Source organism: Phyllobates terribilis, unplaced genomic scaffold, assembly GCF_046119375.1.
Source record: "Phyllobates terribilis strain yellow unplaced genomic scaffold, ASM4611937v1 Scaffold_5__5_contigs__length_657084704, whole genome shotgun sequence".
Classification (NCBI taxonomy): Eukaryota; Metazoa; Chordata; class Amphibia; order Anura; family Dendrobatidae; genus Phyllobates; species Phyllobates terribilis.
The window spans coordinates 438088686-438115343 of NW_027362765.1; the positions used below are offsets into that span (position 1 = coordinate 438088686).

The 26658-nt window shown below is 44.7% G+C and overlaps 1 protein-coding gene across 1 annotated transcript in view; it reads left to right on the forward strand.

Moving 5' to 3' along the window:
• Positions 1-26658, forward strand: part of FBXW4 (F-box and WD repeat domain containing 4) — a 216438-nt gene that overhangs the window by 180306 nt on the left and 9474 nt on the right. The window contains exon 7 of the mRNA XM_073685282.1: positions 17599-17739. Within this exon, the coding sequence (XP_073541383.1) occupies positions 17599-17739 (141 nt within the window). The remainder of the gene's footprint in view (positions 1-17598; positions 17740-26658) is intronic.

Consider the following 26658-nt stretch of genomic DNA (forward strand, 5'->3'; position numbering starts at 1 on the left):
GCTCTACTACAAACCACTCCAAGTGCTCTACTACAAACCACTCCACGTGCTCTACTACAAACCACTCCAAGTGCTCTGGTACAAACTACTTCAAGTCCTCTAGCACAAACCACTCCAAGTGCTCTAGTATAAACCACTCCAAGTGCTCTACTACAAACTACTTCAAGTGCTCTACTACAAACTACTTCAAGTGCTCTAGTACAAACCACTCCAAGTGCTCTAGTACAAACCACTCCAAGTGCTCTAGTACAAACCACTCCAAGTACTCGAAGTACAAACCACTCCACGTGCTCGAAGTACACTAAGATGACGTGTATTCTCTTGCCGCAGAAGCATATCTCAGTGTGTACCCACCATGGCATTGCACGTCTGCCTTTATTATTATTGCTGGACCTTTTCCTTATATACCGCTTTTATACTTAGTCTATGAGAGCTGTACCTGTCACAGAAATCTACAATTATGGATGAGGCCATCAAGAGACATTGACTTACATGAAAGTATTGTGACACTAGAATGTGCCATGCTTTCTTAAACCAGTTACCGAGTGAGCGGAGCTCCCTTGTAATGGCACTTTTTCATCTTGTGGTACTCTCCATAGAGGCCAATACTGAAAGAAAAACCTGCGTTCCTGCAGCAGGATAAAGCAACCTCCCTCCGCAGACCTGCCTCTCCCTTTGTTACCTCCAATTCACCCTACACAGACACCCTAAGCTTTCTGTCACTGCAGGTTTCTTCATGCTCATGTCCCCAAGCTGTGTAAGCTGGGTGGGCAGACCATAAAAAGCTGGGATATCCCACCCTCTGTAAACTGCAAACCCTGCGCTTAGCTTTGATGTACACAATACAGCCACATAATAACAAATTTAGCACTCAGGTGTTAGGAAGAAAAGAAACTGTGAGAGGTTGTTACACTCTGCGGGTATCTAAGAGAGGCTTTCATTGTTTCACATTTCTCTCAAAAAATATCTGTTTTCATTTCCATCATTACAAATAGACATTGATTTTATCGAGGTGGCAAGTTATTGTATGCTTTTAAGGATTTTATTGCCATTTTTATTTATTTAGTATTTAAATTAAATATTTATTTTACATGGTTATTTTACATAACTTTGAGATGTGATATTTTATATTTTCATTTATTTTGATGGTTATGATGGTTATTTTTTTAACTTTTGATTGCGTTTGGTAATTTTTGATAGATTTGTGTAAGAGATGATGGAAGTAGATATTACCACGTGTCCAGCAGGTTATACTGAACAAATCCTCTAAGTGAAGGGTTCTTGTCCCCTCTATAGCAGTCTATACGTTATACAGTGTATCATGTCCAGGTGCCGACTATTTACTGTTGTTGAAACATTGGATTTAGCATTGTAAGGGAAATGCTGGGTAAAATTCTTGATTTTTGTATAATTCTGAGTTTTCCCGGAAAGATTATCAAATACCCTCACCTACTCTATCCTCACCGATCCCTTGTAGATTGTGAGCCCTCGCGGGCAGGGTCCTCGCTCCTCCTGTACCAGTCACCGTCACGTTTTGTTAAAGATCATTGTAATTGTTCTTGTATGTATACCCTTTTTTCACATGTAAAACGCCATGGAATAAATGGCGCTATAATAATAAATAATAATAATTCCCTAAAGAGGGGTCCAATCATCAAATATATAAGTAAGGAGTAGATATATGAAGGAATAATAAACCTAACTTTTAATGATCAAAAGTATATAAAATGAAGGCTTGGCCTACATAAAAAAAACACAAAGTGCAATAACGCAAGAAAAAACACACACATAAAAAGTGCACAAAGTACCAGTGCAAATATATATCAAATGGTTCGGTCTCACCCTTATTGTAGTCAGAGTAGACCGTTCCCAAATCAGGAGGGAAAGATGACCAGACAGGCGCTACTAATCTCCCTGTCCTGCCCCATGTAAAGTCTCCCGTCCTGACAAGGAAAGTACTCAAGTACTCAAACCAGTAATTATACAACAGACTGCAGTATTGCAGTGTATTATATAAGATACTAGATGGTGGCCCGATTCGAACGCATCGGGTATTCTAGAATAGGTATGCGGCCGACCGGGCGCAATCAGCAGAGCGGTATTTAAATTTGGCGCCAAAATCGTTATTTGGTCGAGGCCGGCAACCGCGACCAATTAACAAAGCGGTGTTAAAATTTGACGCCTATATCGCAGATTGGTCACGGCCGGCGGTCGCGACTAATCAGCAGAGAGGGGTTTAAATTTGGCGCCAATAATGCTGATTGGTCGCGACCGCCGGCCGCAACCAATCAGCAGAGCGTTATTTAAATTTGGCGCCAATAATGGTGATTGCTCACGGCCGCGACTAATCAGCAGAGCTGTGTTTAAATTTGTCGCCAATAATGCTGGTTATTCGTGACCGGTAACCGCGACCAATGAGCAGAGCGTTGCTTAAATTTGGCGCCAATATCGCTGATTGGTCACGGCCGGTGGTTGCGACTAATCAGCAGAGCGAGGTTTAACTTTGGCGCCAATAATGGTGATTGGTCACTGCCGCGACTAATCAGCAGAGCGGTGTTTAAATTTGTCGCCAATAATGCTGGTTATTCGTGACCGGTAACCGCGACCAATGAGCAGAGCGGTGTTTAAATATGGCGCCAATATCGCTGATTGGTCGCGGCCGGCCACCACGACCAATCAGCGAAGCGGTGTTTAAATTTGGCGCCAATATCGCTGATTGGTCACGGCCGGTGGTTGCGACTAATCAGCAGAGCGAGGTTTAAATTTGGCCCCAATACTGCTGATTGGTCGCGGCCGGCGGTCACGACCAATCAGCAGAGCGGGGTTTAAATTTGGCGCCAATAATGCTCATTGGTCGCGGCCGGCGACCGCGACCAATCAGCAGAGCGTTGTTTAAATTTGGCGCCAATCTCGCTGATTGGTCGCGTCTGCCGTCCGCGACCAATGAGCAGAGCGTTGTTTAAATTTGGCGCCAATCTCGCTGATTGGTCGCGTCTGCCGTCCGCGACCAATGAGCAGAGCGTTGTTTAAATTTGGCGCCAATCTCGCTGATTGGTCGCGGTGGCCGGCCGCGATTAATCAGCAGAGCGGCGTTTAAATTTGCTGCCCATCTCGCTAATTGGTCGCGGTCGGCCACCACGACCAATCAGCAGAGCGGCGTTTAAATTTGCCGCCCATCTCGCTCATTGGTCGCGGTGGCCGGCCGTGATTAATCAGCACAGCGGCGTTTAAATTTGCCGGCCCCCTCGCTGATTGGTCGCGGTTGGCCGGCCACCGCGACCAATCAGCACAGCGGCGCTTAAATTTGCCGCCCATCTCGCTGATTGGTCGCTGGGGCTGGCCGCGACCAATCACCGATCTTGGCGGCAAATTCAAACACCGCTGTGCTGATTGGTCGACGACGCTGTGAGCGACCAATCACCGATTTTGGTGGCACATTTAAATAGCGTCCGCGACCAATCAGTACAGCGGTGTTTAAATGTGGAGCCAAGATCAGTGATTGGTCGCGGGCAGCGCCAGCGACCAATCAGCGATTTTTAACACAAATGTCCGGACCTTTGTAACACCATGCGGATACTGTGGGGACATCAGCGGCTAGGGTGTGAAGGGAGGACCGGGGAGCGGTGCTGCGGGTCGGGATACTTCTGCTCCGAGCGCCCGCTCATGTCCCGGGTTCTCGGAGCGGAAGTATCCGCACAGGCAGCGCCGCTGACATCCACGCGGCTAGGGCGTGAAGGGAGGACCGGGGAGCGGCGCTGACATCCAATTGGTCGCGGCCGCTATTTAAATGTGCCGCACAAATCGGTGATTGGTCGCGGTCTTGGCCCTCGACCAATCACTGATCTTGCGGCCAAAGTTAAACACTACTGTGCTGATTGGTCGCGGACGCTGCCCGCGACCAATCACCGATTTGGGCGCCAAATTTAAATATCGTCCGCGACCAATCACCGATCTTGGCTCCACATTTAAACACCGCTGTGCTGATTGTTCGCGGCCGATATTTAAATGTGGCGCCCAAATCGGTGCTTAAGTTTTGCGCTAAGATCAGTGATTGGTCTGGTCCGAAGACCGCGACCAATCATCGAATCGTCTTGGTGAGGACCGGGGAGCGGCGCTGCCTGTGCGGGTACTTACGCTGCGAGAACCCGGGACATAGCGGGCGCTCGCAGCAGAAGTATCCCGACCCGCAGCGCCGCTCCCTGGTCCTCCGTTCCGCATGGAGGTCAGCGGCGCCGGCGGTCCTTCCGCTGCTACCGGCCGGGAGATGAGCGCCTCGCGCCGCTCATCTCCCGGCTGCATCTCCGTCCCGCAGATGGGTCCGGCGGTCGGGTTCCTTCTGCTGTTACCGGCCGGGAGATGAGCGCCTCGCGCCGGTCATCTCCCGGCTGCATCGCCGCTGAGCTCCGCCCTGCAGATGAGCCGCTAACGGCCGCCATCTTTTTTCAGAAATCCTGCGGCGCTGATTGGCCGCAGACATTTTTTTCTATTATATATACATATACATATATGTATATATAATAGGAAAAAAATGTCTGTGTTTATATAAATTATATGTGCACACACGTGAACAAAATTATTGGTACCTTTCTACTCCTTGTATGCAAACTGCTCCAGCTGTCTCAGGTGTGAAGGTGCCTTCTCTAGACTGCAGATTTCAGCTCCTTCCACAGATGTTCAATAGGAATTAGATCAGGACTCATAGAGGCCACTTTAGAATAGTTCAGTGCTTTGCTCTTGGTCATTCTTGGATGTTTTTAGCTGTGTGTTTTGGTTTATTATCCTGTTGGAGGACCCATGACCTGCAACTCAGACAAAGCTTACTGACTCTGGGCAGCACATTTCGTTCCAATATGCCTTGCTAGTCTTGAGATTTCATTGTACCCTGCACAGATTTAAGATGCTCTGTGCCAGAGGCAGCAAAGCAGCCCTAAAACATAACCGAGCCTCCTGCATGTTTTGCAGTAGGTACTATGTTCTTTTCTTTGTATGCTTTATTTTTGCCTCTGAACTTAGAGTTGGTATGACTTGCCAAAAAGCCCCGGTTTTGCTTCATCCATGCAAAGGACATTCTCCCAGAAGCTTTGTGGCTTGTCAATATGCATTTTGCCAAATTCCAGTCTCACTTTATTATTTGCTTTCAAGAGTGGTTTCCTCTTATGTCGTCTTTCATGAAGTCCACTCTTGCCAAGACAGCAACGGATGGTGTGATCTGACTCTGATGTACCTTTACCTTGGAGTTCACCTCTAATCTCTTTGGAAATTGTTCTTTGTTCTCTGTTTGCCATTCATATCTTCAAATTGTCATCAATTTTCCTCCTGCGGACACGTCCAGGGAGGTTGCCTACGGTCCCATAGACCTTAAACATCTGAATAATATGTGCTGCTGTAGGAACATCAAGCTGTTTGGAGATGGTCTCACTGCCTTTACCTTTACATGTTTGTCTTTAATTTTCTTTCTAATCTTCTGAGACAACTCTCTTCTTACCTCTTTTGGTCCATGTTCAGTGTAGTACATACCATGATAACAAATGGCACAATGACCACTTCTCACCCTCCAAATATGTAGACTGACTGATGACAAGTTTGTAGACACTTGTGACAATTACATGACACACCTTAGATTAACATATCCCTGTGGTCAAATTAGTTTCAATCTTTTCATGGGGTACCATCATTTTTGTCCAAACCATTTTTATTAGTTTGTTTTTTAAATATTTTCTGTTCAACTACAATTCAAATGCAAAGTCTGATTTTATTAGTTGATATTCAGTAACTTTTGTCAGTTTCAAGTTATTTCAGTGGGTTTTTCTTACTTTAACAGAAGGGTACCAACAATATTTTCCGTGTGTGTGTGTGTGTGTGTATATGCAGAGAATTATATATGTATAACTTTAAATTCCCTCTTCCTTCGAGGTATATAGCGGAAACTAATAAAAAAATTAACAATTGTCAGAACAAATAAAATGTCAACTATTTTTTGATACGATGAACACTGAAATGGCAGAATCACTTTTTTTTTTATATCTCGTCACTTTTCAAAAAAATTTAACAAAAAGAGATAAGATAGTTATATAGACCCAAAAATTTTACTAATTTAAAACTAAAGCTTGTGCCACAAAAACCACTCCATTTACATTGGAAACCTGACCTCTCCGTCCAGGCGGGAGAGCCGGCCGCTCCGTCCAGGCGGGAGAGCCGGCCGCTCCGTCCAGGCGGAAGAGCCGGCCGCTCCGTCCAGGCGGGAGAGCCGGCCGCTCCGTGCAGGCGGGAGAGCCGGCCGCTCCGTCCAGGCGGGAGAGCCGGCCGCTCCGTCCAGGCGGGAGAGCCGGCCGCTTCGTCCAGGAGGGTTAGCCGGCCGCTCCGTCCAGGCGGGAGAGCCGGCCGCCCCGTCCAGGCGGGAGAGCCGGCCGCTCCGTCCAGGCGGGAGAGCCGGCTTCCCCGTCCAGGCGGGAGAGCCGGCCGCTCCCCCGTCCAGGCGGGAGAGCCGGCCGCTCCCCCGTCCAGGCGGGAGAGCCGGCCGCTCCCCCGTCCAGGCGGGAGAGCCGGCCGCTCCCCCGTCCAGGCGGGAGAGCCGGCCGCTCCCCCGTCCAGGCGGGAGAGCCGGCCGCTCCCCCGTCCAGGCGGGAGAGCCGGCCGCTCCCTCGTCCAGGCGGGAGAGCCGGCCGCTCCCCCGTCCAGGCGGGAGAGCCTGCCGCTCCCCCGTCCAGGCGGAAGAGCCGGCCGCCCCGTCCAGGCGGGAGAGCCGGCCGCCCCGTCCAGGCGGGAGAGCCGGCCGCTCCGTCCACATAGAGGAACTGACTGCTTCATTCACGTAGGTGCATTGCAATCCATGATGGCATGAATGGAACCAATGATATGGCAATTTCTCCATAGTGCCCCAGGAACTATTTTTCGACATAACAACGCCAGGCCGCATGTTGCTTGTGCTACTGTGAGCAGCCTGGTAGCCTATACGTGCTACCATGGTCTGCAGCGTCTCCAGGATTATCACCCATTGAGCACATCTGGTATGTCATTGGTCGTCAATTGCCCAAATGCATTCTCTCAGTCCTCCAAGAACCATTAATAACCTCATTGATAATATACCCAGACGTGTAAGAGTGTGTATTTCTGCGCTCATACTTGATACTGAATAAATCGAGAGATTTTGAAAATGTCGTTTTCTTTCTTGTTGTTTCAGTGTTGATTGGCGCATGTTCGGACTCATTAATCTAGAATTTCTGCCCCATTGTTGCTGCAGTATTATTCTTTTACAAATCATACTTTGAGCTCCCAGTTCTTTTTTTTTCCAATTAATCTCTGCCTGTTTCATTTTTTACATTTATTTAGAAATAGCATATTGCAGTAAAGTTTTATTTTTTTAGAATTATTACAGGTTTGTTTTTTTTACCATATTCTCCTTTTCGATAGCTCTTCGCTGCTTCTGTGTAGAATGCTTGTTTTCTTCATTTCAATAGATACAATAGTCACATCCTTGAAATGCCAAGTTGCCACTTCATCCAAAAGCCGGGAGGCATTTGTGAATAGATAATGCTGGCTCTGTACACTCATACCTCCTTCACACTGCACACTGGCATGCCCGCACCCAACAAGTGCCAAGCAATTCTCACCCCCTCCTCCATCCCTTTCATCCGCTATAATGTAAAATAAACAAACAAACAGAACGTACATTACGTGTCCAGATTCAACCCGACAAGAGCTCTTCAGCGTGTTTGGCCACCACACATTATAGACTCATTAGTGAATGCTCAGCGTAAGGAAAAAAGGGAGAAGGTTAGAACCCAAACAATAAATTTGGTAATATTGGAAAGCCGAGCAGATGTTTTTCTAATGAATTGGAGTGGTACAATAACAAATCTATGGAGGGAGCTCTTTTCATTATTCGGTAATGAATATACCACTTGAAAGTGTCTCGGATGTTATTAAAAGCAGAGGACCTCACAAGAGAAGACCAATTTTCGAAACAACCATTTGTTGTGTGACGGAGTCAGCAATTCAGAAGGGGTAAATGAACTATTAGCTGATCAGATTAAGGATGCCTCCTTTACTAGAGAAGGCTCTTATGTGCTTTCTCTTACCAACTTTTCTTTTAGTCCCGTCTATACAAGTGGGACTATTGAGGGCCTGCACTTGAAAGGCTGAATAAGAGACAAATAGATCAATGCAGATCTTACATTGTGACGTGCGTAAGGTTAAACAGATATTCCCTGCAACCAATTTTCATAAATGTTTTGCATGGGCTCAGTGACTTTTTGCAAGAGTTTTGGGTTCCTAAAGTGTTTACCATTCATGTATTTGTCCAAGGACATTTTATTAATTATTATAATGGGTAACTCACTGGATCACATTTTGACATATACCTGAGAGATCCATTGTTGAGTACCTGTCCTAGTGTGGTTACTGCGGGTCCAGTCTGCACTGTTCCACATATGGTTCTAATTTAGGTGTTTGTCTTGATTACTCTACTTTTTAATCTAATGAAGTAAAAGTTAAATTTTACATATCATTTACTTTGCTGTAATGTTTCAAAGTAGTAGTCTAACAAAGTAGTAAATTCCCGACATAGAATCATCACTAGGTACAAAACAAGTGGTGTTTGACTTAGCATCTACCTTACAGGTGTCGTTTTATCAAGACAAATATCTTTTTACAATTGGGACTTTCCCACCCCCCACAAAAAAAAAAGAGAACTTTTGGACAGCCTTACCAGTTTATACCAAGCATATAGAGCCAAAAGGTTGCAATTCAACATTTCAGTGTATGTAATAGTTACTTTATTGTCCCCAGTGTATCTTTATACAAATGCTTATTGTGTTTGCTTACATATCCCCTAACATTGTAATGCCCAGTACATACTGTGTTTGCGACCATAGTTAGAGACATGCACTCATGAGGTATATGCCTGTCAGTGGCCATTGTCTTAATTGATGCCATGGCATTCATCCACCATAGGTACCTATAGCAATATCATAGAATCATAGAATGTTAGAGTTGGAAGGGACGTCTAGGGTCATTGTGTCCAACCCCCTGCTCAATGCAGGAATCACTAAACCATCTCAGACAGATGTCTGTCCAGCCTCTGTTTGAAGACTTCCATTGAAGGAGACCTCACCACCTCTCGTGGCAGCCTGTTCCACTCATTGATCACCATCACTGTCAAAAAGTGTTTTCTAATATCTACTCTGTATCATCTCCATTTCAGTTTAATTCCATTGCTTCTTGTGTTTCCATGTGCAAATGAGAATAAGGATGATCCCTCTACAGTGTGACTGCCCTTCAGGTATTTGTAGACAGCTATTAAGGCTCCTCTTAGCCTTCTTTTTTGCAAGGTAAGCATTCCCAGATGCTTTAACTATTCCTGGCAGGACATAGTTTGCAGACTACTCACCATCCTGGTAGCTCTTCTCTGAACTTGCTCCAGTATTCCAATGTCTTTTTAAAAATGTGGTGCCCAGAATTGGACACAGTTACATATGGATATACCATAGATGTATAGTATAGGAGGATGCCACCAGTGGGATCCATAGTTCTCTGTTGAACAGGGTCCTGTTGCATGCTGCTGTCAGTGGAGAGGTGGCCAGAATTACCATAAAGTGAATGGAAATTTCAACGACCTCTAATTGTGGCACATTAGGGCCTTGTTCTCAAAAATAGCTGCAGATCCAATTGGTGGGACCCACATATTGTATGGAATATTTTATCAATTTGCAAGATGGAAATACCCCTTGAGGCCTCTGTGTTGTCCCTCAAAGGTAAATGTCAAGGAGAGGGAATATTTGGCATTTTAGATTTCAACATGACAAGTTTTTATCTATTTACGGAGAACCTACAAAAAGTGGCAGCAGCTTCCATTGCTCTACTCATTTGTTAGCAGGATTTGGGGCTTTTTGCGTAAACTAAAGCAATAAGGGAATATGAAAACACTTGTTGAACAGCCAAAGGCCCCGATTCATCATTGCTATTTCTCTTCTGTATTAATTTGTTCCTTTTTAGTGGCTTCAGTATTTGCACCTTTTTGTCCCAATTTTTATTTTGTCTTTCTTTTTCAAGTGTTTTTTTTTTCTTCTATTTTTCTTCAACAACTTTGCTTTAACCAGATGTTGTAGACCGATTCATGAAAGGCGACTTTTTATCAAATGTAAAGTTTTAGTGACGCCTCTCACTCCAGTCCTTGCTTGGAGTAAGGCTTCTGGAGGAGTTTTAAATTTGGAACATTTTTTGCGACTTGTCGAAGCATTTGCGGCTTTTGGTGCTGAAAAGTGGCAAAAAAAAAAAAAAAAATGAAAGACTTTTAGAACATTTTTGATTTTGCGACGAATTCATGAACCGCTTGCACCATTTTGAAGAATTTCTATCAAAAACATCAGCGTATGCCACAAGGCGAAAAAAAAGAAAAGTGACTTCAATAACACATAAATGATGAAACAGGCCCATAGTTTTGTATAGCCATGCCCGTTTTTTTGTAGTAGTATATAAACATAAGCAATTGGTTCCAGTTCTGTCAGAAAAATGTGCTTATCCTCTTGTAATGATTCTCAGTATCCTAAAGTCATGTCCTTCTGCTACTGACATTATCATTGTTTAAATGGCGTAGTAAATCCATACATTTCACTTTTTGTATCTCATGGGGTGAAATCCAAGGTAACACTATAAATTATTATTATTATTTATTATTATAGCGCCATTCATTCCATGGCGCTTTACATGTGAAAAAGGGGTATAATACAAGAACAATTACAATAATTTTGAACACAATGTGACAGCGACTGGTACAGGAGGAGCGAGGACCCTGCCCACGAGGGTTCACAATCTACAAGGGATGGGTGAGGATACAGTAGGTGAGGGTAGAGTTGGTCATTCAGCGGTGTGGTGGAGCGAGGGTTACTGCAGGTTGTAGGCTTGTCGGAAGAGGTGGGTCTTCAGGTTCCTTTTGAAGGTTTCCACGGTAGGCGAGAGCCTGATATGTTGGGGTAGAGAGTTCCAGAGTAGGGGGGATGCACCGGAGAAATCTTGTATACGGTTGTGGGAAGAGGAGATAAGAGGGGAGTAGAGCAGGAGATCTTGTGAGGATCGGAGGCTGCGTGCAGGTATGTAACATGTTGCAGATTTCTAATCTGCAGCTTCGGTCAGTTCTTGCTACAGATATTCTTTGCAGCACATGCATGAGATTTATTAAAATGATAGTTCTGTAAAATCCAGCAGACTTTTTGTCCACATACTAAATCCACTGCGTCCCCCCCTCCTCCTTCTTCATGGGAACATACTCTGAACATAAATGTAATCATTATGCGGTCATGATATTCTGGTGTATTCCTTCAGATCTTGTGACCGTGTTCACATGTCTTTCAGATGTTATCACTTTTAAAGCTTAATTACAACTCCCTCGCCTCTATCTATCGAGCATGTATATGTGGTGATCACAGGTAAAGGACACATTTTTCTGTCTCCTGTGACTCGGGGATGGAATGACAGAAATGTTATTGTAGGCTCAGCCTCATTGTTGTCTTTGTGGTGGCTGCCTACCTTCAGGAGATGTCTAAAGGTAAGGAATGATGGTGAGGGCTTTCTTTTGAAGTTAAACTCATGACAAATTTGGCTTTTAATCTGCTCTCATGTTTCATCTAGCACTCTATAAGATGTAGGATGACTGGAAGAGATAAGGGCGCAGGTTTGGTCACAGGGGATAGGAAAGGAGCAGAAGCCCTATCATTGGGAACATCAGGCTCTCGATGTAAATAACATCATGTATGGCTTTTTTCTTAGACACTACATCTTCTCACTTTAAAAGTAAATGTGTATCATGCCTGGTGACGTTCATCTTCATTTACAGGGTTAATGTCCTTTCAAATTATGTGCTGAGAAACCGAATATTTTATATTTAAGTGTTTGTTTTTAGATTTCTATTGGAGAGGTGGGTCTAGTTTTGAGGTCTCCATTCTGTTTTATTCGCTCTTTATATAGCAGATTTAAGATATTGAATTTTCTATGGCTACTATTTGTTATTAAGAAAAATAACACAGGGGCAAACTGGCACTTGTGTTTTACAACCGGTTGGTGGTCTTTAGGATAAAATACAGTTCTCATTCACATATTCTATCGTTATAACCTGGATAGCGATATTATACACAGTAATTGGGAACATCATTGGGCTGTTTTTGCGTCTACCCATATGTGCTACCATTGCTTGCTTTCTAGTCATTTTTTTGTCTAAGTTTGTCCATACACATTAGATAAAACAAACTCCGCTTAAAAATATCACATTCTTAATGTTGTCATATAAAAAAAACTAGCAGACAATCAGTTTTAGTGTTGATATTTTAACCAGGCTGTTCTTATAATCAGGCAGCATCCATGAGGATAGATGTTGTATTGCAGCTTTACACTTGGCAGTTGTTCTCAACACACAATATGTTCCTCTCCAAATAAATGGCATGATTCTGTGTAAATCAAAGTGAATGAGACATTGAGTAAAACTATCAACTCATTTTTAATTTTAAAATGCAGTCAATATATTAACAAAACCATATGCTCAGCGTCCTCCCCCATCCAGGGTTTCGCCCTTGAGGCTTCTTCCTGGACCACTGAATGGGCAATTGTAAAGCCGCAATCCAATATCTATCCTACTGGATACTGCCTTATTAGAAGAACCATCTGGTCAAAATATTTATAGGAAAGTTGGTGGTCTGTGAATTTTTTTTGTGATGAGGTTGAGCCACCTTTACTTTGCTTTTGTATTTTCGCTATGGCAAAGTTCTTTGTGGACTTTCTGCTCCAACAGAAGACCAGCTCCACAGAAAATTGATTATACAGACTTTACTTGCACAATATTTTGGACTTTTATTACTTATTATTTTTGTAATAATTTTTGAAGCTCTTTTGTATTGTGCTCCAATTATTTTATAACCATGCACATTAGATTGCTATCTGCTGAACACTCTTTTGGCTGACCACTCTATCTCCTAACTCCCCATGCATACATTATCACGGCCAAGTGTGCTTGTGTTCTTTGTTGCAAAAAAAAAAAAAGTAAGACACCTCTAGAGCCAGCCTATCTTCCTGAGAATGAAAGGATTTTTGATAATTGAGCAACAATTTGTATAGGGGTATCAGCGGCCTTTACCTTAATGCCATCGCTTCCGGTTTTTATTGCCAGCCTGGGTATCAGCGGCCTTTACCTTAATGCCATCGCTTCCGGTTTTTATTGCCAGCCTGGGTATCAGCAGCCTTTACCTTAATGCAATCTCTTCCGGTTTTTATTGCCAGCCTGGGTATCAGTGGCCTTTACCTTAATGCCATCGCTTCCGGTTTTTATTGCCAGCCTGGGTATCAGCAGCCTTTACCTTAATGCAATCTCTTCCGGTTTTTATTGCCAGCCTGGGTATCAGTGGCCTTTACCTTAATGCCATCGCTTCCGGTTTTTATTGCCAGCCTAAGTTCACACTAGAGCATTTTTGGTTTGTGTTTCTGAACAAATGGACCAATGTTAATGTTGTAGGTCTCAGGCAGGTTTTACCCCACAGATCAATAGATTGTGTCGGGGAAAAAAAATCACATAAGGCACCAGTCTCATACTTTTTTCGTTACGTAAACTGATTGTAATACATTACATCGGGAATGGGGAAATCTAAATTCACCTGACATTTTCCAGTCTGATATAGTCTAGCCTCTATATGTATTATATTCATAATCTAATGTACAACGTATATACACGGGTGGAGTAACAATTGTGCAATTTGTTAAAAATTCTGGTAGTTGATTATGCAGGATAAAATATTATTTCTTAATATCTGAACAAGTTAAAAACTAAAGGCATTCATTTTGCATATATCTCATACAGAAAAAAAAGTAATGGTTTCAGAAGCCCCAGAAGCAAACCATCTTGCTGATGTTTAAACATCCAACGCCCTGAGAAAGTGTAAAGTCCAATAACTAGAACCCCTGCGTCCAGGTTTGGGGGATTAGTTCATGCACTTGATGTTAAAGCTTGCCCATGATGATCTCATGGGAGGCTGTTGCTAGGGCCGTCAAGCCGGTGTAAATGGTTGGTAGGGACGAGGCATCAAGGGTCGATGTTGTTGCCCACAGTCACGGTCACGGAGGGAATTACACATCCACAATGAAATTGTTATTCTACATAATCTGCTCTTTGGAGAGCCACTGGGGGAAACGGGCCGGCCCCAGCATGCCGCCAGAGCTGTGATCACAGAAGCGTGCTGGCTACAAAGATCGGACAGGACTTCGCCTTCTGATCTGGGAACTCCAGCGCACCAGACGCTAATCTGCTTTATCAGCTATTTCGCTGACACAAAGGTGTTTACTTATTTTAACATCTCCTAGGACTCTATTTCTCCTTTTGTGTGGTCTTTATCCCCCAACAAGGTTTTAGCCCAGATTACAGATGGTGCCTCAGATCTGTGACACTGGATCAAGGAGCAGAGAGCGACAAAATAATGGAGTCCAACGCATGAGTCTCACGTCAGACTCCATTCTCTTGACTTAGTGTATATCGTTTGTAACTTACTTAAAGAGCAGGTGCTTTCCTTCCATTATGCCGGGCACAAGAGGAGCAGTTAAATTATCGAGCCAAGTAGAAGATTATGATATTCCGTTATTTGGCTTAATTTTCCCCTAAGCAGGTCATTTAGACGCCGTTCCCAGGGATTACCCGGCCATGATTAGTTTTCTGTAGTAACTATGCAGTGCTAATAATGGGCAGATGAGATTACCCATCTGATACATTCCAGCATATTGTAATGAATGGTAGCTCACTCCCTAAATAATGCCCTTCACAAGAGTGGATTGTAAAGAAGCAGTCAACTACACTTTATTGAAGTGGCTGCTTATTTTCAAGCCTTGAAGCTCTTAAATCGTTTTATTCTAATGGAAGGTGAAACTTTAATGACTTTTTTTATTTATAGGATTTATTGAATGTGTCTAAATAAAGACAAATATGGATCTATGTATATGGTTTATTCATTTGTACTTTGGTCCATTTGTACTTTTTGTATATTTGGTTATTAAGCTACACCTGTAAAGATGTATAGCATAAACGGTGGCATCTCCAAAGGACAGGAGTGTACAAGCTTTTTCACTCCTAGTGACACAGATTATACCTCTTTCAAAGGCCAAATAAAACTTAAAAGTCATTTATGGCACATCAACCGTATCTCATTAAACCATGACAGGTGAGGGTTCGACCGTTGAAACTTTCACTCATGAGGCGAATGCAAAAACGGCAAAACCTTTCATAGACCCCATAAACTAGAGAAGAATGTAAGACTGTGCGTCCACCTGATGTCTGGAGCGCCAAACAGGATCAGACAATTTGATAGAAATGTCACAAAAAGGTCTTAATGAATCAATCTGGATAAAACTCCGGGTCTAAAAGCATGTGTCATTTATTTATTTTAGTCACTTATGTAGCGCCATTAATTCCACAGCACTTTACAGATATCATCATCGCTGTCCCCCAGTATAAATTCCCTATCGGTATGTATTTGGAGTGTAAGGAGAAACCGGAGAACCCGGAGGAAACCCACCGAACACAGGGAGAACATACAAACTCCTTGCAGATGTTGTCCTTGGTGGGATGTGAACCCAGGACCCCAGCGCTGCAAGGCTGCAGTGCTAACCACTGAGCCACCGTGCTGCCTACACAGGGATTTAAAGAACATCAAAAACGTACCACTCCCCAAGCCAGTTTTGTCAGGTTGTGCATTCCCCAGTCTCTTTTAATGAAGCCTCCTCATCCACAACGTGCCAAGGCCTCACCACTTATCGAAATTGAAGCCAAAATTAAATTAATTTTCTCGATGTATCTGTCATTTACCTCCAGAAATCAGTATAACATTTGTAATAACAGAAAAAGTAAATTATGTGGATAAACCAGAGATTGGTGAAGCCAAAGATAGGCTTGTCTAACAAAAGTGATGATCCCTTCTGTTAAAATGTTATTACCTAACAACCAGTCCTTTCCTTTTGCATTGAGGAGCACTGAACTATAAGATCTACACGGATGATTAATCTAGTGGGTGCTTTAATACATCAGATGTGTCATTGATCCCCTATAGCTGTGGACTCCAACCTATGACTTTCGGCCTTTGCAAAACTTCAGTTCCCACATGGGAGTTGTGGAAACCACCACTACCCTAAACAATCAAGGAAGGGGGCATTGCCATAGGCCGGCAGGAAAAGAAAATATTTACTCCTCTTTTATCCTAAAACCCAAATTATGAGTGTCATCACCACCCTGAACCACCAGAGATGGTGATAATTCAGTATGTAAGAAGGGAGGGTGATAACCTGTATCCTGGATTTATTACTGTACGAGTTGGGTTTAATGTCTGACAGGACCATTTGGATGACTTAGACTTGTATTTAATACTTGCACAGCGTTGGCTGAAATCACTGTAAGTAATGATTGCACAGAATAAGATATAGTAAGAAGACTTATTGCCACAGGATAAGGATGGAGATACAAGAGGCCATATGTACTTAAAAATACGATTTGTTCTTCAATATATTGTGCATGTATGACTGTAATCTGAACAATGGTCCAATTCTACTTGGGGAGTCCGAGCGTCAGCAGGTTCTAGGATGTATTGGAGCAAATACACATTTTAATATGCAATGTTGCTGCCTAAGAACATAAAGTTGGAAAGCTGCCTCAGACACCTGCTTCAGGGACCGGCATAGAGGATTGAGACAGCATTTCACTATGAGAAGCATATGTTCCAAAGATGAGACATATAGGCATCTGGTTTAATAAATATTACTGACCTTTCGAGTATCTGAGAAAGGAAAATGTATTCTCTGGTGATATTGATTTATGATCCATGGTGAGATTAGATTAGCTGGTGATGAACATTTTCCTGCTTTATTTGGATGTTCAAAGTGAAGCCAATATTTCTATTCCAACATTGATCACAGACCGTAATGTACACGAGGCATTATGTAAGGCCTTTTGAAATATTATTATTATTATAGGGACCCTAAAATTCATGCCATATATATGTATTTATTTAAAGGCAAGGTCATATACACTAAAGAGGTGGTAGAGCCTCAGCTCAGGTGGGCACCATCCTCTACTATGGACATAATGAGCCCTCCCAGGTTTGGACTGGCCCACAGGGCAACATGTGAATCCTCCGGTGGGCCCCTCCGCAGGAGTTAGTCACTTATCCCCCATCATGAGCAGTTTTTGGCCCAATACATTTGATTCACTATGTACAGAAAATAGCAGCATCTTATCATTCATTCAACAAACTACCTAGTTTATTATTATATAGAGGAATATGTACATTTGTGAGTGAAGGTAATTTAATATTTGCATGTAACTTAACAGTGGGCCCCTAGGGTCAATGTAACTGGTAGGCACTTGCCACCTCAATCTGACACTGAGCCCACCTTAGGATTTTTGTGGCCACAGAAACTGTTATTATCAGTCCAAGACTCTGAACCACTGTTCCCTACTGAACTTATCCTTGCCCCGATGGTCGGTTAGCTCTGCCAGTCTGTCTGCACAGGGTTAATTTTCTTTGTACATATCTACTGTATGTAAGTATATAGCTGTAATATCTGTACCATGTCTCATTGTAGTGGCCAGCTCATGAACTGCCTTGGGACTGAATTCAAAAGAGGTGCTGGAGTTTTGGATGTCTGCTATGAAACCCCATCCATTTTGTTGTCATGTGGCTACGATACCTACATTCGATGTTGGGACATAAGAACAAGCTTAAGGTATTGTCTGGATGATGCATGGATCTATAGAATGTAATTTCATTATTTTGTCAATAGTTCTTTAGCCTTAATAGTTAAAAGTGTTATCTGGTCATAGCATATAGATGACCTATCCACAGCATAGATGATCAATGAGATCGGTGGGGTCTGACACCCGGCAACCCCACTGACCAGCTTTTATTTGCTCTGCTGTCTGCCGGATGGAAATACTTTGGAGCTGCACTACGCCGCTCCATTTATAGAGTAGTGGCCGCTGGCTACTACATAACAGAAACTGTTCTGCAGCACGTGGCAGCTGCTGCTACACATTGAATTAAGCTGTGAAGTGCAACTCCGTTCAAAGTTTTTACATCTGGTGGCCGCCGGAGCAAATATCAGCTGATTGATGGGTGTGCCAGGTGTCGGACCCTCACCAGTCTTTTATTGATGAAATAACCCAGTCATCAATATGGTATGACTGGACTACCCCATTAAAGGAGTTTTTAAGGATTTTACACAGTTGCTCCTGAGGTAGGGAACGGTATAAAATAAAGAAATTAGCAATGACACTCTGATTGTAACTAACTTTAGTAATGATGCCTCTTCCATCAATGATCTGACTGCCGGTAGCTGGCGTTGGCAGTGACGTTTATATGTACAGCAAGTGACCACTGAGAGCAGTGATTGACTGCAGCAGTCAAGTTACTGATGGACGTGACTTCATCACTTCAGTCACAAGTAGGACTACTGGACAGATGGCGTCTATTTGGCAGGGGATTTCAAGGGATGTAAAGTAATTTCTTAATAACATTCCTTACTTGAGGCACAGTGTTACCAAATTCTGGAAAACCCCTTCTGCAAATGATCTAAGAATATTATTATGTGGAAGTTTAGACCCCGTTGGACACAATTTGGGTGTAACACAAGGTGTGAGAAAGACTAGTGCAACACAAAGGGAAGAAGGAAAGGGATCCCAGACACTAGGGAAAGGGGGAAGTGGAGACCTTCTAGGTTAATCTGATATCATCCTGTCTCCACTAACGTCCCTATATTGGTTTTTCACCAAACGCTGCACACGAACTTCACCCTGTCTTTCCCTGGCGTTTGGCCCTGGCTAGGGAAGGAAGGAGATGAGCGCTAGTCAATCCCCACTGACAGCTAAGGACAACAATGGGGGAACAGACAAGGGAAGATAGCTTAGCTTTTAGTCGACTTCAGAGAGATGAACACCCGTCCTCACAGCTCTAGAGAGGAAGACGTAATGCACTTGCTCTGAACCTTCACAAGGGGTAAATGTGAGTATCGCCGGCACCTCCCTCTGGCACACAGCAGGTATTTATACACCCAGGCCAGGGTGTTAATTAGCCAGAGGAAGGTAGCCGCTGGGTCCTAGAGAGACAGCTTCTAAGAAGTTGTCTATAATGCCTAACGAAGAGATCTCCTGCAACCAACGGCAGGGTGACTGTCACTTCTGACACTCCCTTGACATCAGGTCTTCAAATCAAATTCATATAATAAAAAGTTCAATATTTCAGTAACCAAATAAGAGTTTGGACACAACTGATTTCCAAATTAAACCGATAGCTCCCATTTGTAGACATCTAGTAGGGGATACTTCAGAACCCTGCACATTTTCTTCCAGTAAAAAAACTCGTGAAGAACCTCTGAAGTGTGAACTTAGACTAAGCTACGAATATATGGTCAACCACAGGACGAAGTTACCTCCTGCTCCATTCTAAATTACATTCAGCCCTCCTAGGCCCACATACATGGGGAATTCAGGTCACGAATCCCAATTAAAATTGCATGTAGAGCAGTCATCAGTTTTCTGGGATTTGTGAGTACAATATCTGACAATCCAAGATGTCTCTCTGCAGCCGAGCACAAGCTTTATGTGTATATTATCACACCATCCGAGGTCTGAGAAACAGATGAGGGAGTGAAAGGCATTAGAGGAATGAGGAATCACACTCCCACTGCAATTAGAAAATAATTTTAAAATAACTTTTAATTACGGGCGCTGGCGAGGCCCCAGAGCGGATCTGTTTTGTTGGAGCCTAAGTGTGCTTGACACGTCCAGTTCAGAAGCTGGTACATACTGAGAACATTTGTTCTTTCTTAGGCTACTTTGATTATATCCTACAGGATCTAGTATCTTTATTATTCATCTCGTGATAGATATTGATTACAATTTACATTGAAGATTAGTGTCATTTAAAAATTTTTGAAGAGGTAAAATATTAAAAAATGGGCATGTTTATTCGCCAATAGTCACACGGCTGCGATCTGTAGCCTCAGCTCCTTGTTGAAAACCCCGCGTAGGTAGAATTGTGTTATGCATCACAGCATGGGGATGTGACACGCGCTTCTATCAGGATGATGCTGAGTAATGCTAGTCCCCAAAAAGTCACCTTAATTGTCATGCAGTACTTTTTATATGTAAGTAAAAAAAATGATATTCTGGCTAAAGAAAAAAAAAGTGTGGTAGGAGGAAATTCATAAAGACTGATGTTTTATACACCAGTTATAATTTGCTGGAGTCGGATGCGTCAAATTCATTATAGAGGACCTTCCACCAAATGTTTCATGTTGAACTGGACAACCGGTGTAATAGTGGCAGCAGAGCAGAATAAAACATGGTTTGCTTGGTTTTTTTTTTTCTTCAATTTCGCATGTCCATTGCGAAAATATTAGCAATCAAATATTTGGCACCTAGTGAGTTAACTTTAGTTAAAGGGGTACTCCCATCTCCAAGTTCCTATTCCAATATGTAGTGGGTATAATAATAATATTAGCAGATACCTCCAATTAGAAATATAGTATAGTTCTCCTGATAAGCTATGTCGCTTACCCCATGTGCAGGGCATTGCAGGAGCTTAGGTATCCATGGTTACGACCACTCATATAGTGACAGTTAGTTAGCTGTTAGTGGTCATACCCATGGATAACCAAGCTCCTGCAATTGTCACGCTGTCTCTGTATACTGGAGGTAGGGGGCCTAAGCTGACCCTAAGCTGGGGCCCTGACTAATCCCTCAACCTGGAGGTACTGTTAAAGGTACAGAGGTCCAGGCCGCCAGCGTAACCCCTACCTCCTGAGGATCCCTGCACCTAAGTAATCTAGTCCTGAGAAGGACCCCGATCACAACAAAAGGGGACAAGTAATAATATGCCCACACACAGTACTTAGACGAACGAGACAGTACAAGGGAAAAACCAAAACCACCTTGCATACAAAAACTACACAACTACAACAGAGGGAACACCAACGGGAAAGGAGATAAATGATAAAGCGAGGAAGGGAAAAACCGCTCCAAATACACTTATCTCTGAAACTCCAAATACCACGATCCGCTCTGTTAGTCTGCATGAAATGCTTTCACCGACACTTCCCTAACAGACCAGCAGGCATTTGAAGGAGTCTCACTACAGCAGCATTGATTGCAGCTGGGCGAGGCTGGACCTCGTCTAGCACAGAGAGAGAGAGAATTAACTCCCTCACTGCCGAAAAACACAAAGCACCAAAAAGTCAGCTGCGAGAAGTCAGGCTGTGTAATCGTGACGATCTTCGTGGCGACACACCCGTGACAGTACCCCCCCTTCTACGAGGGGCCTCCGGACCCTCAGGGCCAGGTTTATCCGGGTGAGTCGTGTGGAAGGCCCGAACTAATCGGTCTGCGTTAATATCCGACGCAGGAACCCACATCCTCTCCTCAGGACCATACCCTTTCCAATGAACCAGGTACTGAAGGGACCGGCGATTAAAGCGTGAATCGATGACCCTCGATACCTGGAACTCCAAGTTACCATTGACCACCACTGGAGGGGGAGGTAAAGGTGACGGTACCACCGGCGCCACATACCTCTTAAGCAACGATCTGTGGAACACGTTGTGAATTTTAAACGTAGGGGGGAGGTCAAGACGGAATGCCACCGGATTAATAATAGAACTGATTCTGTACGGCCCGATGAACCTGGGACCCAGTTTTCAGGAGGGAACCTTAAGTTTTATATTCCTGGTAGACAACCATACCCGATCGTTCACACTTAGGTCCGGACCAGACACTCTCCTCCTGTCAGCCATACGTTTGTAACGGTTCCCCATAGTACTCAGATTATTCAGTACCCCTCTCCATACTGAAGCGAGTGATGAGGAAAATCGTTCCTCCTCAGGAACCCCCGAAGAGCCCCCCCTACTGAAAGTACAAAACTGGAGGTGAAAACCATATGCCCCAAAAAACGGGGACTTACCAGTGGACTCGCTCCGCCTATTATTAAGAGCAAACTCTGCCAGAGGTAAGAAAGAAGCCCAGTCCTCCTGGTTCTCTGACACAAAACACCGGAGATATGTCTCCAAGCTCTGGTTCATACGTTCCGTCTGACCATTGGTCTGAGGATGAAAAGCCGATGAGAACGACAAATGCATCCCCCGCCGTGCACAAAACGCCTTCCAGAACTTGGACACAAACTGAGACCCCCGATCAGACACCACCTCGGAGGGTACCCCGTGAAGCCTCACAATCTCCCCAATGAACACCTGCGCAAGAGTTTTAGCATTAGGGAGAGCAGGAAGAGCGATAAAATGTGCCATCTTGCTGAACCTGTCCACTACAACGAGTATGACCGTTTTACCCGAAGACGGAGGGAGGTCCGTAATAAAGTCCATAGACAGATGAGTCCAAGGACGCTCCGGGATCTTCAAAGGTAAGAGGGCCCCAGACGGACGGGTATGTGAGGTCTTAGAGCGCGCACAAACCCCACAGGACGCGACAAAAGTTACCACCTCCTTATGTAAGTTAGGCCACCAAAACCGACGCGAGAGGAGATCCACAGTTGCTTTACTCCCCGGGTGTCCTGCAAAAACTGAGTTATGGTGTGCCTCGATCACCTTTTGTCGCAACTGATCTGGAACAAACAGTCTCCCCGGAGGTCCAACAGGGGCGTCCCCCTGAGCCTCCAATACCTCCTCCTCCAGCTCAGAACATACTGCCGAAACCACCACCCCCTCCTGAAGGATAGGAATCGGGTCGTCCGTATTCCCGGCCCCAGGGAAACTACGAGATAAGGCATCCGCCTTTACATTTTTTGACCCAGGACGATATGTAACGACAAAATTAAACCTGGTAAAAAACAATGACCACCTAGCTTGTCTGGGATTCAGACGTTTCGCGGACTCCAGATATAGCAGGTTCTTGTGATCGGTGATGACGGTGACCGGATGGACTGCCCCCTCCAAAAAATGGCGCCACTCCTCAAAAGCTAACTTAATGGACAAGAGTTCCCTATTGCCGACATCGTAATTCCTCTCAGCGGACGACAATTTTTTAGAGAAAAAGGCGCATGGATGCCACTTACCAGGGGACGAAGCTTGTGACAATACTGCTCCCACCCCTACCTCGGAAGCGTCTACCTCTACAATGAATGGCTGTGACGCATCAGGTTGAATGAGTATGGGTGCCGAGGCAAAACATTTTTTCAAGGAGGAGAATGCTTGACAAGCCTTGTCAGACCACCTAGAAAAATCCGTCCCCTTTTTAGTCATGTCTGTGAGAGGCTTAACCATGGACGAGAAATTACGAATGAACTTCCGGTAATAATTAGCAAACCCCAGGAAACGTTGTAGTGCCTTAAGATTCTCTGGCCGATCCCACTCAAGAACTGCCCGCACTTTCCCAGGGTCCATACGAAAACCGGACGCTGAAACCAGGAAGCCTAAAAACTGGAGTTCCTGTACGGCGAACACACACTTTTCCCATTTGGCATACAGTTTATTATCCCGCAAGATCTGTAACACCTGCCTAACGTGCTCCTGATGAGACACCAGATCCGGCGAGTAAATTAAGATATCATCCAGATATATGACAACAAACTGTCCCACCAGGCGGCGAAAAATGTCATTAACAAAGTGTTGGAACACCGCCGGGGCATTAGTCAGACCGAATGGCATGACAAGGTTCTCATAATGCCCCTCCGGAGTGTTAAACGCCGTCTTCCACTCATCCCCCTCCTTCATCCTAATCAGATTGTATGCCCCCCTGAGATCCAACTTAGAGAACCATTTGGCGCCCACGATCTGATTAAAGAGATCGGGAATAAGTGGGAGCGGATACGGATCTCGGACCGTAATCCGATTAAGTTCACGGAAATCCAGGCAAGGGCGTAGGCCTCCATCTTTCTTCTTAACAAAGAAGAACCCCGCAGCCACCGGTGAAGATGAATGTCTAATATGCCCCTTAGCCAGACTTTCTGAAATATAATCCTTCATGGCCTGCCTCTCAGGACCAGAAAGGTTATACAACCTAGCTTTAGGTAACTTGGCCTCAGGGAGCAGTTTTACAGAACAGTCATACTCGCGATGAGGAGGTAGTTCCTGACACCCTTTCTCCGAGAATACATCCTCAAAGTCCGCCAGAAATGGAGGTAAGACCCAAGGAGTAACCGCACCGATGACCGTGTTCATGCAGTTTTTATTACAGAATTTACTCCATTGGCTTATCTCTCTGGTTTGCCAATTAATAACCGGGTTATGCTTAGTTAACCAAGGAAGGCCCAACACTATAGGAGTGGGAAGACCCTCCAACACGTAGCAAGACAACAGTTCTTTATGTATCGCCCCCACTTGAAGTTTTACGTCATGCACAGCTTGCAAAAAACTTCCCTGACCGAGAGGCCTGGCATCGATCGAGAATATGGGGATGGGTTTAGCCAACTCACTCAATCGCATACCTTGAACCCGGGCAAACCGAGCATCAACCAGATTAGCCCCGGCCCCACTATCCAGAAGAACAGATATCCTCTCAGTTCTCGTACCCACCACCACCTCCGCCGGTACGAGAAACTGAGACGAACCTAGGGACGAAATACCTACTCCCAGATTGCCGTCCACCACACAACCTGGGATCAACAGTTTTCCGACGACTCTTCACTCTGCAAGGGACGGGATGGACACCCCCCAATAAAATGTCCCTTTCTCCCGCAGAAGAAACACCTTCCTGTCTTATGGCGCACCACCGGTCCCCTCCCCCGAAATGATGTCCCTCCTAATTGCATAGGCTCCTCTGGACTGACCAGGGGAACCACCATATGAGGGGACCTTGTAGGAGGTGGAGTCATCACAGGGGGTAGAGTTATCCCGCACCTCTCCCGAAGCCGTCTGTCAACGCGAATAGCAAGGGCCATAGCGGCTTCCAGTGACACGGGAGAGTCATACTGTGCCAACACATCCTGTAATTTGTCGGATAAACCTTGACAAAACTGGCTCCTAAGAGCTGGGTCATTCCACTGGGTGTCCGTGGCCCACCTACGGAACTCCGAACAGAATTCCTCCGCCGGACGATCTCCCTGCTGAATCCTACGTAACTTAGACTCAGCAAGGGAGATCCGATCTGGGTCATCATATACGAGTCCCAGAGCAGCGAAAAACCTATCCACTGACTGGAGAGCCGGGGAGCCCGGGGGAAGAGAGAACGCCCAAGATTGTGGGTCCCCTTGTAGGAGCGAGATGACAATTCCCACCCTTTGTTCTTCACTCCCCGATGAGCGAGGCCGCAGCCGAAAGTACAACTTGCATGCCTCCCGGAAAACAAAAAACTTGTCCCGCCCCCCAGTGAACCTGTCAGGGAGAGCTACTTTAGGTTCTGGTCCGGCTTGCTCCTGAGGATACAAAACCTTGGACCTAACGTCCGCCAGCTCCATGGACAAACTCTGCAACTGCCGAGCTAGACCGGCTACTGGATCCATGGTAGCTGGAGAAAAACGAAGTGGTCGGTGAAAATGTCGCGCTGTCTCTGTATACTGGAGGTAGGGGGCCTAAGCTGACCCTAAGCTGGGGCCCTGACTAATCCCTCAACCTGGAGGTACTGTTAAAGGTACAGAGGTCCAGGCCGCCAGCGTAACCCCTACCTCCTGAGGATCCCTGCACCTAAGTAATCTAGTCCTGAGAAGGACCCCGATCACAACAAAAGGGGACAAGTAATAATATGCCCACACACAGTACTTAGACGAACGAGACAGTACAAGGGAAAAACCAAAACCACCTTGCATACAAAAACTACACAACTACAACAGAGGGAACACCAACGGGAAAGGAGATAAATGATAAAGCGAGGAAGGGAAAAACCGCTCCAAATACACTTATCTCTGAAACTCCAAATACCACGATCCGCTCTGTTAGTCTGCATGAAATGCTTTCACCAACACTTCCCTAACAGACCAGCAGGCATTTGAAGGAGTCTCACTACAGCAGCATTGATTGCAGCTGGGCGAGGCTGGACCTCGTCTAGCACAGAGAGAGAGAGAATTAACTCCCTCACTGCCGAAAAACACAAAGCACCAAAAAGTCAGCTGCGAGAAGTCAGGCTGTGTAATCGTGACGATCTTCGTGGCGACACACCCGTGACAGCAATGTCCTGCACATGGGGTAAGCGACAGTGAGACAGAAGAAATATACTACATTGCTAAGTGGAGGTATTTGTTAATGTTGTTATTATTATTACACCTACTACATATTGCGATAGGATCTTGGAGATGGGAATACCCCTTTAAGTCTAAGTAGTTGTTCGATAATTTTCACAGGGGGGGGGTACTTCTGCCTCTTTTATGACACTGACAATTTATAAGCAGGCAGCAAAATAGAAGTGAAGAAGGGACCTGTGATGATGTCAGCAGGATCATCTGCCTAATGGCAGCCAGAGTGTACAGTCTAGATGAGCACTGGAGATATATTACACAGCACAGAGATGTGAAGCTATTAACTACAGTTAATATTTCCAGAACTTCTGTGCGGTGTAATATATCTTCAGTGAGTATTTAGGCTGCACAGTCCAGCTGGCAGGACCTGTGGTCTCTGGTCATGTGACCCCCTATGACCTCATCACTGGTCGTTCTACATTTCTATGTAGCTGCCTGCTTATGATTGGTCAGCATCATAGAGGGGGAAGAA